Raw genomic sequence first — 13,996 nt, 5'->3', positions numbered from 1 at the left:
TGATCTGCCAGTTATTTCAATATCTGATTGATACTTTCTTTCGTTTTGATGGTTAGACGATATTGGATTGTTAGCTGTAATTATTATTATTATCCAGATTTAGCCATACGGCTCACACTGCTTCTAAGGGGAAAATTAACTCATCTCAGATACCTACGGTAGCCAAAGGATTGAGTCTGGTGGGCCTCTTTCCGTGATATTGAGTCCTAGGTGACTTGATACGTTGGTATATCTCCCAAAAATTTTCGTATGCATCTGAACATCGGGAGTAGCACAGCTTTCTGCATGGTTTTATATAGACGTTCATTTAGACCCAGCCTTTTTTATGTTTTCTACGAGGTTCTTCGGATTAACTCCAATAGTGGAAAAAATAATAGGTATCGTCTAAGTACTTTCCATTCTCCATTATTTCCTTATATATGTACTTGGCGATCTTTTCGTTGTATTTAAAACGCAGATTATTTTTGTTAGGTATCGCCACATCGATTATTGTTGTTTGTCTCGGTAGTTTATTAACTAGTACGAGATCTGGTCTATTATGTGCTACTATTTGGTCTGTAGGCACAATGCGATCCCAGTATAGCGTGTAGTTGTCATTTTCAATCATACACTCAGGAACGTATTGATAATATATGAGATGATTTGTTTGGAGAAGTTCCAGTTTGAAAGCTATCTCTTAATGAAGGATCTTCCCTACTAAGTCATGCCGTTCCTTATATTCAGTTGCAGCAAATGCCTGGCAGCCTCCGTTAAAATGTTGAATGGTTTCTTGGGCTTGACATTCATGTCGTTTTGGATCTGAGGGTTTTTGACGATATATTTTAGATAATTTTTTGTTGGTATAACCTGATCCCGAATGGCAAGTAATGAACCTTCTGTTTTAGGAAACATCTTGCCTGATGTCAGCCAATAGTTCGACGCTATATTGTCGACATAGTCTTGAGTGACCTCATTGGGATGTCGCCTGTGTAGAGGTTTACCCATCCAGGTTCGCATTTTTTCGTCCTTAGTGAGATGATTTATGCGCATTTCTGATTCCTTTAGTTTGATCGATAATGTCGTTCTTTCTACTGCACTTCTAGGATGATGTTTTTGTGCCTTTGTGACGTACTTTCTGATGAAGATTTTCTATATCCGCTTTGTCCACTTAACAATACCAAATGAGTAACTAAGCGTGGAACATGCGTTGGGTTTAGTGCTTTAAACAAATTTTTATTGTTAAGGTATGAATGAAACAGCTGTTTTACCCTTCGTATAACTCCGTAGTTATCTCAGTTTTCATTTGCTTATGGTCGATCTTCCGCGCTTGCTTTATTCCAAGGTTAAGGTTATCATTTTCACCCATGGCCTTGATGTTATGGCCATTGTGCATATCGAATCCGCCGGGATAAATCTTTTATTAGATTATATTAAAGGCACAGCACTTGTCAATATCGAAGTGCATACTAATATCATTAGAGAAAAATTTCTACAGTTTTTAGCATGTGATCCAGGTGGCTTCGAGTGGAAGCCAATAGTTTTAAAATCATCCTTATACAATAGATGATTACGCTTTGCCACAACAGTAGTGTGTTTTTTAATGCTAATATCTGTGTCAGTTGAGTTCAGTAGTTGGGATACGGGGTTCGTCGCTAGACAAAACCACAGTGGACCAACGAGTCTCCTTGGAATAGGCCCGGCTGATTGCAATATTTTCCAGTTTCGATAATGTTTTCACCAGGTATATGAAGGTGAATTTTTGTCTTCCAATCTGACATTATATGTTTTAAAAAGATCACTTGTTACCATCAATTTAAAATTGTTTTAATATATCAATAAAAAATTCATGCGAAACTGAATCAAATGCTTTATTGTAGTCGATGAAAGCAGTAAAGAGGTTCCTTTTTTTGGTATATGCTTGGTTAGAAATGACAGAGTCGATGATAAGTTGTTCTTTATAGCCCATGGAACCCTTAGCGCATCCTTTCTGTTGAGTCCCGACGATATTGTTTAGAGCACAATGATGGTAGATACTCTGGGCACAAGATGTGACCAATTTATAAAAACACGCGAATGAAAGACACGCAATTGGGCGATGCTTGGTTGGATTTCGGGTGTTATTTTAATCCTTTGGTATTAAATAAGTTGAAAGATATTACCACTATAATTAAGCGAAACCGCCTGCAGTGGGCAGGACATGTAGCCCGGGCCCCTGAGTCAAACATGATAAAAAAGGTTCTAACAGCGCAACCCGTGGGAATGAGAAGACGGGGTAGACCAAAGCTGAGGTGGATGGACGGGGTAACACAAGATGCCGAGAGGATCGGAGTCGGCAACTGGAAAATGCAAGCGAGGGACAGAATAGAATGGCGTAGAAAGCTTGAGAAGGTCGAGGCCTTCTAAGGGCTGTAGCACCAAGATGATGATGATGATTAAATAAGTTGTTCCCTGAGTTAGAAAAGATGATATTTCCTGCGAATATATATATATATATATATATATATATATATATATATATATATATATATATATATATATATATATATATATATATATATGTGTAAACCAAGAGCTAAGATTAATACTATTATGAAACTTAATATTAAACTCACCAGTCTTCCGGGTTGAACCGCGTCGATATCCATTGGGCCGAGTTTTCGACATCCTCTCTGATGTCTTCTTCAGGGCTTCCGAAGTCTCAGTCTCCCGAGCACCCAGACACTACTACACACAATACTACACTTACTAGTCACTTCTAGTTCACTCACTAGTTCACTACTACGACTGGGATCAGGGGACGGTTCATTTATACCGTCGATGGTGACGTGACGTAGGTGGGGGTTAGGGTGGGGAATAGCGCGAGAGTTAGCGCGAACATTTCCGACAGTGGGATTTTGATTCGAGGATGGAGGGGCGATAATTTCTTTATGAGAGGTCTCCATGTAGAAGGTAACCGTATGGCGTCATATCTTTTATTAAGGCAATTTGGTCTTTTTTCTATTTCTATGGCTTCTCGGATAATTCTTGTTTATAGAAGCGGATGGGGGCTAAACTTTAAGTTTTGTACACAAATATTATGTCACTTTAATTTGAATTACCACTGCATGAATTAACACTGCATGTAACACTTATGTCTTAAGACTTTGTGTTCACATTCAAATTTTAAAGGTAGATGGATATAGTTCTACATTTAAATAACCTTGTTTCTTTTTTATTGCATACCTGACGACAAGTAACTATCCTGTACTCGTATATGTTAAAAAAGCAATCAAAAAGGCTTAAACGTGTTTTAGTTTATCTTATATTTGTAAGTTGTTTTTTATAGACAGGTTTAAGATAGGTTACCTTATCTTATATTTGTTCTAAATTTTTGTGTGGGTGACCAATTACCAAGCGAAGGAAAACTTGCTTTATGGGCTCTAATTTACAATTTTTTCAATAGCTCGATATTATTCACATATGATTAAAAATCATAGTCACTAATTATTTAGAAGATTTATTAAAAATCACGCTTATGCTGTCTAAAATGGTCAAAAAGATAGATAGATTATAGATAATTTTTGTTATGTAAGTTTCTTAAGATATTTGAAAAATATACCCGCTTTATATTCTTAAAATGCCGTATTTTTTTTTATATTTTACAGAAAGCAAAACGATAATAGTTTATAGATATATCTTCTTCAGTGCCTTATCCGGTCCGGATGTTGGCGATCATCAAGGCTATCATGGTTTTGTTGACTGCTCTGCGAAACAGCTCCACGAGATACGACGGCGTCCCGGTCCTCTCCTGCCAAATACTTTACCCTGCATAACGTGTTGAAGAATTCGATATTTTTCTTCATTTCGCATCACGTGGCCGAGGTTGTTTCACTAAATTAAGCACTTCTTTTTCTCTTGCCATGCGCTGTAGGACCTCAACGTTGGTGCATGGTGCACATACGATATTTTTAGTATCCTCCTATAGAAGCAGGCTTCTACAGGAGGCTTCTCGAAGGCTTCAATCCGCTTTTCAGTAGCTTGCGTCAGTGTCCAGGCTTCAACTCCATATAATAACACTGGAAGAATGTAGCACCTCACTATCCGCATCTTGGTTCCCAAATTGAGATCACTGCAGCACAGCAAGGATCTCCATTTGATAAATGTAGACCGTGCCATTTCAATTCTCGACTTAATCTGTTGAGCTTAGTCCCATTGTGAGTTAAGGGTAGTTCCGAGGTAAGTGAATCTGTCGACTCTCTGGATCTCTTCGCTACCTGCCATTAGTGCCCCGGGATATAAATTTACACGACTGACAACCATGAATTTAGTTTTCTTAATATTAAGGTCTAGTCCGTATGTTACGCTCACAGTACTCACTCGGTCTAGTAAGGCTTGTAGATCATTTAGGCTGGTTGCTAGTAATACAGTGTTATCGGCGTAGCGGATATTATTGATGTATTGATGTATATGTAAAAATTTCCTCAGAGTATATTATATTGAAAAGAGTCGGCGAGAGCATATATAAATAGCACACAGCTATATATAAATATATAGCTAATAAAAATAATAATAGCTAATAAAAAAAATTGTTCGTTCATTAAGAAAATGAATAATAAAGTAATAATCGTAGCGCTCGTACATATGGTATGGAGAACACGCATGATAGCATATACCTTATATAATAGATTACAATTTTAGAACTCGAATTTGTTTAAAGCAAATCTGCTTCTACAATTTTAAAAATGGTTATATCAACACAATAACTTTTAGCTATATGCATATTTTTGTTGTTTATTTAATGGAGACTGCTGTTCTGTATGGCACACGCGTGTTGTCTTTACTAAAATTAATAATTTTTATTTTATAGACAGAAATGAATTCGTCATTTTTTAGCTGATAAATTAGCAGCGTTACATTTTTAATAACTTTTTTTCAAAACAGGCCTGGTCTACCTCCTCACAGTTGAACATTTGCGTATTCCTCTTTCTCAATAATTTTCTTAAACTCAATTTTAAATAATGCTGCAGCTTCCGCAGTTGATAAATATATGAACCTTTATAATTAGTTATATAGGTTTTAAAAAATGTGAAATACTGTATAAAAGGTATGGCAATTTAGAAGTTTATTATTATTTCTAATTATTTTTTTTTATTTTTAGAGAAAACTGCTATAGCTTGTCCAAAATGTAATAAGAAGTATAAAAATGTAGCGTCAATGAGATCTCATTACTCACATGACTGTAGGGAGAAAATTGAGTACGTTTGTAAAATTTGTCACTATACTACAAAGAGGAAATACAGTTTTAGACTGCACTTAGTACGGAAACATAACAATATTTCTCCTGAGGGCACATAAGTTAATGTGAAGCAGTGTAAATGATGGCATCTCAATTACTAATTGAGCTTTAATCGTCCTCGTACTATTTTTTTTAAATTTAAGCTATGGTTATCAAATTATGTAAATAAAATATATTGTGCTTTTTTCTGTAAGATATTAAATAGAACAAAATAAAAAGACAACCCTCAAAAATTAACTCTATATGAATTACATCGTTGAGGATCATTGTCGAAAATGAAACTGACAAATTCTAAAAAATAAATTATCGAAATGAAATATTTAATCAAAAATATTAAAATATGGGACAAACAACTCCATTGACATCAAACATATCGATAACATAATTATCAGTACGTGGTTTGTGGGTTTATAAGCCGCGATCTGGAATTACTTCTTTCTAAATTTTCGTCTGTAACTGCGACAGGCATTATCAAAGGCGATGCAATAACAATCGTAACCTTCTTCTGCGCACTGATGATGTTTCTCAAAGATCTACGATATTTATAGCCTTCATGACATCGCTCGCATGCAATAGTGACATAACTCAAAAATTGACAAAATTTAGTTTATCTATCAAAGTGTTTGGAAAACCTTAATTTTACAGCATTCAATAACGTCGCAATAATAGTATACAAATTACCAATAGAAAGCATCTGTGCAATTGTGACGTTTTATCGATTTAGATAAGTTATTTCGTGTAATACTGGTATTTTTGAGTTGTGCCACTTTAGCAGAGAATTCTAGATCTTTTATAATCATGTATGTGAGAATATTGGCGTTGTGCCACAATAAATAAAAGGTATAAACTGATAATTTTTAAAAATGGAAATCTCGTCTGGTTATTGGGAGAGAACCGAATTAATTCTATCTTTGAAAGGAATAACGTAAGTAATATTACTTACCAATAGTTTTTGATATGGATATAATGAGTTTGTTGTTTTTAGGTTAAAAAAGATCCAAGTGAGTGGAAAGTGAACTTTATTTCTCACGATCAAAGTATAACAGATATTGAGCGAAATGATGCTCTGACCAATATGGAAAATTCTACTTGTGAACTAACACGTAATGAGCCAAATGACGATTAGTTTAATAGGGAGAATTATATTACTTCTGAAGTAAATTGTTGATAAGACCGATACAAAATGCCCTTTTCTTTAATTTAACTACCCAAGACATAATATTTATTTAAATCAAGCTATAAATAAATTTACTATAGACTTGTATTCTAGAAATTGATTGTTTCATCTTGTTTCAGTTTTTTATTTGTTGTTTTAGATAGTAGTTCACAATTGATTACTGTGTTCAAGACCGAAGACTTTGATGCAAATTCAGATTATCATAATGATGATGATGATGCGTCCTCTACATTTATTGAGATGCCAGATGATGATTTGGATACTACAGTACTTGAAAGTGAGAAGATTAATACACCTAACGGTAGAAAACGAAAGGCTCGTCCGTCCCAATGGAAATGTAATGTAAGGAAGTTTCTAAGAAATTCCGGTCAAGAATACATCAGTGCCAAAGGTAACTTTGTACGGGCTCGAAGCATGGGTCCACCTTGCAATTCATGTAGATTAAAATGCGATGAAAAATTCACGCTTCAAGAAAGAACAGCATTGTTTGAAAAATATTGGTCGCTTGCAAATATAGATGAGCAAAGGAGTTATATTATGAGATCCATGACTACGATTCAACCAAGATATCGATACGTAATTACTAATAAAGGTAACAGATTAGGTCGGGGTTATAATCGTGCGTTTTATTTGGAAAAGAGTGATAGTAAAATCATTCGAGTGTGCAAAAAGTTTTTTTTATCCACTTTTGGTATTAGTGGTAGAGCTATTAGAACTGTAATTGAAAAATCGAAACTCGGCTTTGTCGAGAGCGATCAAAGGGGTAAACACAAAACGCATTAAAAGTTGTCCGCCAAAAAACGGCCAATGTCAACACTTTAAAAATATATAACAATTCTAGCATTGATGAAAAGCAGCACTAGAAAATATTTATGATAACCATCATGAAAAAAAGATCTAAGTCATGGGATAAAAAAATCATCATTTTCTTTCCCTTTACCCCTATGCGGGACCGACTTTCCTATTTACATTTCTACAAAAGTTTTTATTTTGAGTCATATCAATATTAATCCCATTTACCGACATGTCCTGCCTAAGCGTCTCCTACCAGGTCTTTTTTAGTCTTCCTCTCCTATTTCTTCCAGGAACATGCAGATTAGCAATTCTTAGTATTTAGTGATTAACGTCCTGACGTTGAACATGACCAAACCATCTTAATCTATGCGCTCTCATTTTCGCAAAAATTCGTGCCACCTTTAAACTGTAAACATTTTTCCTCAAGCGCTTGTCTCCACTATTTCAGTGTTTGTTTTAAGTCGCTTTCACTATTTCCTACTAACACTACATCACCAGCATGCATTAAGCACCACGGAAAGTAAACATGAAGTGTCGCTGTTATTTGATCAAAAACTAATAAGAGTAGATAAAGACTAAGCACTGAGCCTTGATGCAATCCTACTTTTACATGAAATTTGTCAATCTCTCCCACGCCTGTCCTAACACTGGTTGTCACTCCTTCATACATGTCTCTTACAATATTTACATATTCAAAGAGGACTCCTGTCTCATTGAGTGCCTACCACATAATCTACCGAGAAACTCTATCATATGCTTTCTCAAGATCAATGATTACTATTTGAGCTTGTTTCTTTATTCCTGTATTTTTTCATCAACTGCCTTATGCATTAATGCATCTGTTGTTGATCTGCCTTGCACAAAGATAAACTGATTATCGGATATTTCGGTTTCTTCACCTATTCTTCGATCAATTACTCTTTGCTATATTTTCATAGTGTGACGAAGTAGTTTTATGGCTCTGTAGTTTGTACATTGTTGTACATCTCCCTTGTTTTTGTAAACAGGTACTAATATACCGCTTCTCCATTCGTCTCCGTTTGTCCAACTTCCATAATTGTAATAAATAAACCTGTTAGCCATGATCCTGTCTCTCCTAATGGTCTCCACACTTCCTCAGGAATGTCAACTGGTCCAACTGCTTTTCCTTTCTTTATGTTTTGAAGTGCTTGCTTCATTTAGTAAACTGTCAAAATGCTTTTTCCACCTCTTTTTGACATACTTTTCTGGAATTAGTTTTTTATTATTTTCATCTCAGATACATATAATCTGATTAAAATCTTTTGCTTTTCTTTTGCTCTATGTTTTGCTATTTTATATATCTTTGTTTCTCATTCCCTGGTATCCACATGATCGTATGAATTTGTATACGCTTCTGCTTTAGGTTTTGCTACTGCTACTTTTGCTTTCTTTTTAGCGACCGTATAGTTTTGAAGATCTGTATCCAACCTACTTTCTTGCCATTTTCTCCTATCTTTTCTTTTTTCTTGAACTTCGTTTGACCAATACCAGGTCTCTTGATTCTCGAACTTCTTTCCTGACTTTTTACAAGTATTTCAATGACAGTATCTCTAATGGTACTGGCCATCTCCCTCCAGATTGTATTAGGACTTGCTGGCATGTTCCAATACATTTTTTCTATTATTCTTGCTTTGAACAGACCTTCTTTTTCATCTTTTAATATCCACCACTTGATTTTTTGTGGTCCTCTCTTTTTATTTGGATGTCCGGCACAAGCGACTTATGTTGTTGGCTTACTGTTTTACTACCTATTACCTTGCAGTCCTAATATTCATGCATATCTTCTTTTCTTGTCATGTAATAATCTATTTGAGAGTGGTTTTTGATACTTTTGTAGGTAATTAGTTGAGTTTCTCTTTTTTGAAAGAATGTGTTAACAATCTCCATATCTAATGCTGTTGCTAATTCAAGCATATCATCTTCAGCTTCATTTATAGTTCCAAAGCCTAGTCCTTTATGTATTTCTTCATACACACATCAAAATAATTTAGGGAACACATATTAATAGATTTAAATCAACGTTAGCTGCAAATACAAAAATAAATTTGTTTTTAATCTTTTTTGTTGTTTTGTCGATTATTGTATCAACTTGCACGGTAATGCTGATAATGATGGCTGTAAAAAATTTAACAAAACTTAAATATACGTTTTTGTCTATGAAATAAAAAGTAATATTGATTTATTGGTACTTGATTTTCGATGTCTATGTGGATTTTCTTTAGTTTTACAATTGCTAATAATGGAGAGACATCATTTAAACCGAGAAACGCAGAGGATGCTTCAAGCTGGCAGAAGTCAAAGAGTCGTTGCTGAGGTCCTCCACACGAACAAAAGTATCATTGATCCTTTGTGGTTAAAGTATCAAGAAATCGGTAATGTTGTTGAACCTCATACAAGCCGTAAAGGACAAAGACCCGTTTATTAAGTTGCAGTCTTTGCGAGATCGTACTGTAACTGCATCACAATTACAAATGAGGCTGAAATAGTCCCATAAGGTGTTTGTAAGTGACCAAACCATTAGAAATAGCCTGCATGAATTAAGGTTAAATGCTCGAAGACCTGTGGAAGTAACTGTGTTATCATCGACAGTTCAGTGGGTACAAGAACACACAAATTAGTTTAGTCGTGAGTGGGCCTCTACTTTGTTCACAGATAAGTCCCTATTTTTATTATCTTCAGATACAAGATGGACAAGAATTTGGCAATGCTGAACTATTGGCCACCGCGCAGGAGGTTCATAGTCAGCAAAGCGGCAGTATAACGGTGTGACGTGGCATCACTCTTTGTGGAAGAACCAATCTCGTTTGTCTGAAATGATTTTTAAATTCAACAGACTACCGTATTCTCGAACCTATTGTTGTACCCTTTGCACAACAAGCAATTGAGCATGTATGGGACATATTGGGCAGACGCATTTTACAACAAAATATTGCTTTCAATACAAGACAGCAACTATTTAAGGGCGTTGTTTCAATGGAGTGGAATAGAATACAGCAGCAAGAGATTGACCATCTGATCATGAGTTTGCCTTACAGATTTAGGACAGTACTCAACAACCGTGGAGGTCATACTTTGTTGGGAGTTAAGAGGCAACAAATTGTTTTTTATTTTTTTTTGTTACCATTTTTTGGCTTATGGAGTTTTAATTTTCTTATGAGGTATTGCGATAATTCTAAGAATAAAATGTTTATTTTATATTCAAGACAGTTGTTTATAACTATTAACTATTAAAAATATCTGAAACAAATTATTAATCCCTTTGCAATCTCGCATTTTGTTTTTGTCGCCTAGATTATTTTGATGTGTGTTCTGTTCTTGCATTGGCCTACATGTGCATTAAAATCACCTCCAATTATATCTTTCTCTCAGTAGAGAGAATATATCTTTATTATATATCTTTTCCTATATTATATCTAAGGGATATCACTCAGTATGTCTCACAATTAATCACAGAAAGCTTTTCTTTCATTCTCACCCAGCCCTTTTTGAGAAGCATACGCATATACATCATTCAACACTTCTTTATCAAGTACAAATTTCATTGTCATTATTCTATCACTCGTTCTTACAACTTCTACTACATTACACAGTTTGTATCCTTCTCCTTGTTCTTTTTACCTTTGTGCTTTTCACTTAGTCTCTTTTATACAACAACTGTACTCTCCTTCTTTTAAGCGCATCTACTAACTCCACACTCTTACCTGTAAGACTTCCAAGATTTTAAGACTCTATTCTAATTTTTCTAACCTGTAATGGCCCCCATGAAAATAGTCCTCCCCCAGATATCCGAACGAAAGCTCATTTTGCTTCCGGAATATTTTACCTTAGGAGATGCCATCATTTCAGTATAAATTTTATTACATTGGAGAATTATTATGACCTGAAAACATTTTTGGACGTTTGTTGCCTGAATGCCTTTTCTATCAGCATCATATACTGCACAATTTAGCCTACACCAAAAATGTAATATTACCTCACACTCGCTTGCATTTTTCTATATAGGCCAGGATCGCTACTGTAAAGACTGCCCTATAAGCCAATGTGTTGTTGCCCGTATAAATAAGTAAATAAGTAATAAGGCAAGTATAAATAACTTACAAAAAGTTGCTTCCTCTGACCTGCACTTAGCTCGACAAACACCAAAGGGAGATTTTTCAAAGTGACTGGGAAGTGTGCACAATTATATTTGACATTAAGTAGAATGTAGTACAGATTCCATAGAAATTGGATTATGCCTACTAAACTATTTACAGCATACAACTATGTAAACTGATTCGGATGATTTGAAATTCATATTCTATTCAGGTATGTGTAGTGGTCAAGTAAAAAAAATAAGTATCTAATTTCTGTGTACGAGTATGCCGTAACTTATTATAAATTTTTGTCTATAACTCATCGCTATTTAGTTGTCGGTCACACGCAAAATAAAGGAGGCCGCGCCTACTCTATAATAGAAAAAATTCGAAAACTCTAAAGGATTTGGGACTTATTACGTCATGCTAATTCGGACTGCCCGATGTAAAGAAGAGCTATGGTATGCACTATTATTTCAAAACTTCATTTACACAAAAAGCGTACAGATTAGTTGATCCTGCAAGAAGAAAACAAGAAAAGATCTTATTAGCCTTATTGAAAATAAAACTGTCCCACCGATTCGCGCTGACTTATAATATAAATAGTTAAAACATTTCTAGTTATGTTTTCTTATTACATTATTATTGTAATGTCTTAATAAATTAGTGGTTCTCGTTTTTTAGTTATTAATAAACACATCCTCTTACCCATCACTGAGTACCTATTTATTTATCTTTCATTTCAGTTAATGCAAATTAAAAAAACAAGTATTGTCCCCTGTATTGTCCCCTTGGAAAACTATTCCCAAAATGAATTTGGAAAAAGTATATGTGAATGTGCTATAGTGGCACAACTTAAAATAAGGGTTAAATTTTGGTGTGTAAGTTAAACTGTATTAGAGACTCTTCCCGCCCCCCACCCAATACACTAAATTTATTTTTTTTTATATAAAAATCCTAATACATACTAGAAATAAAATAAATTTAGTAAAATTCATGACATCCAAACTTTAACCACCTGTTACCTTAATTTACCATTTTTTTGAGTTGTTCCACTCTTGCATGCAGGCAACAAGAAAAAGAAATGTTGCTCATATTTGTGTAGCACAGTTCTTTTTTATGATCGTACTATTATTATACGAATCTAAATGTTTGGGGTATACTCACTACAGTAAAAGCACTGGAATCGAAGATATATGCTCCTAGATACATTAATTTTACCTCATTTACAACATATTCTACCTACCTATTTCCCAACCAACAAAGACGATACAAAGAGATGTAAGGTAGGCCAAACATTTAAGAGCATGGTTTTTTACACTTCATAGTGTCGAAAAATTTATCGCACTCCCTGTCGTTGTGATTCAAATATATATATATATATATATATATATATATATATATATATATATATATATATATATATATATATATATATATATTGTTATGATGTGTTTTTTGTTTGAATGATGAGCAATGAGTATTTTAATAATATAGGGTTTTTATCGCGGTTCTCAAAGAATTAGCTTGTAAGTACTTTTTTAAATTATCTTTATTATAACTATTATGAAACACACATATATATCTAACCTAGTCAATGTAAATTTAAAATAAACTATCTTTAAACTGATATTCTTATAAAACTAATTAAATTCTATAGACAATCTAAAATTTAAACAAACTATCTTCAAAATTGAAATTGTTATGACACTAACTAAATTATATTAACAAAATTTTGTACCTTTCTTTCACTGAATGCCTAAATGAACTGTTTTCCACTAAGTATATAGATTCTAATCACCACTGAATGTCTTCGTACTTCAGTTATCCTTGTTTTTTGTGAAATTACTTTTTTCAATTATCAGCTTCTACCAATTTAAGATATAGTTTTCTTCACCAGCATGTATACACCACCAACCAAACCAGCAAACAGCATTTATATTTATTCTTCTTTTCAATATACCAATATCCAATTATTATAAGTTGATTTATACTAATCTCCAACCATAATATAATTTAATTTCTTCCAATATACCTTTTTTTTATCTTCAATAATTATTTGTGTATAATTATAAATGTGCATTAAATTATATGCATAATTTTTAATCTTCATTTAACTCACTATATTAAACATTTTGACTATTTGTACTTGATTCACTGACTCTAACTAACTTTCATAATAAACTGCTTGACTTCTGACTAAAAAACTTAAAAACTTCTTAAAACTCTTCTGACTGCACTATCTAAAACTTTTCTGACTAAAAACTTTCAAAAAAACTGCCATCTTGACTCCAAATCACGGGTATTTATATCTTTTGGACATTCTAGAACCATCTCGTAAGAGATCATGTTCCAATTTGTTCTATTTCATACTTGTATGAATTTTCTGGAACAAACCATTTCGCAAACATGGCCATCTCCGGAGATCCAGAGAATTCCATTCTTTTCTATTAATAATTTTGTTTACATTTAGGCTTTTCAGATCAGAATATATAATTAAATTAGTAACTTAACATTCTAATTTAATAAAATACACATTTCAAACAATATATTATTATAACCCACTTTATATTCGTAAATATTCTTAAACGTCACTTCAGAGTATAAATATCTGTCAATCTCCGAGAGTATTTTTGGTTGCCTAAGCACATGGCTCACTTATATATATTTACAATA

The 13,996-nt window shown here is 33.8% G+C and overlaps 1 protein-coding gene across 7 annotated transcripts in view; it reads left to right on the top strand.

Moving 5' to 3' along the window:
• The window catches only part of lola (longitudinals lacking), a 604,955-nt gene that overhangs the window by 504,515 nt on the left and 86,444 nt on the right, over positions 1-13,996 (top strand). The window contains exon 5 of one of the 7 annotated variants that reach the window (XM_072526336.1): positions 6,571-11,996. The exons of 5 other annotated variants lie outside the window; for them this stretch is intronic. In XM_072526336.1, coding sequence (XP_072382437.1) covers positions 6,571-7,214 — 644 coding nt within the window. In that variant the 3' untranslated portion in view covers positions 7,215-11,996. Of the gene's footprint in view, positions 1-5,116; positions 5,329-6,570; positions 11,997-13,996 lie in introns of those variants that run through there. One more of the 7 variants, XM_072526372.1, reaches the window with a different exon arrangement.

Source organism: Diabrotica undecimpunctata, chromosome 3, assembly GCF_040954645.1.
Source record: "Diabrotica undecimpunctata isolate CICGRU chromosome 3, icDiaUnde3, whole genome shotgun sequence".
Taxonomy (NCBI): Eukaryota; Metazoa; Arthropoda; class Insecta; order Coleoptera; family Chrysomelidae; genus Diabrotica; species Diabrotica undecimpunctata.
The sequence above is the reverse complement of the archived record's forward strand: the minus strand, read 5'-3'. Positions and strand labels throughout refer to the sequence as shown.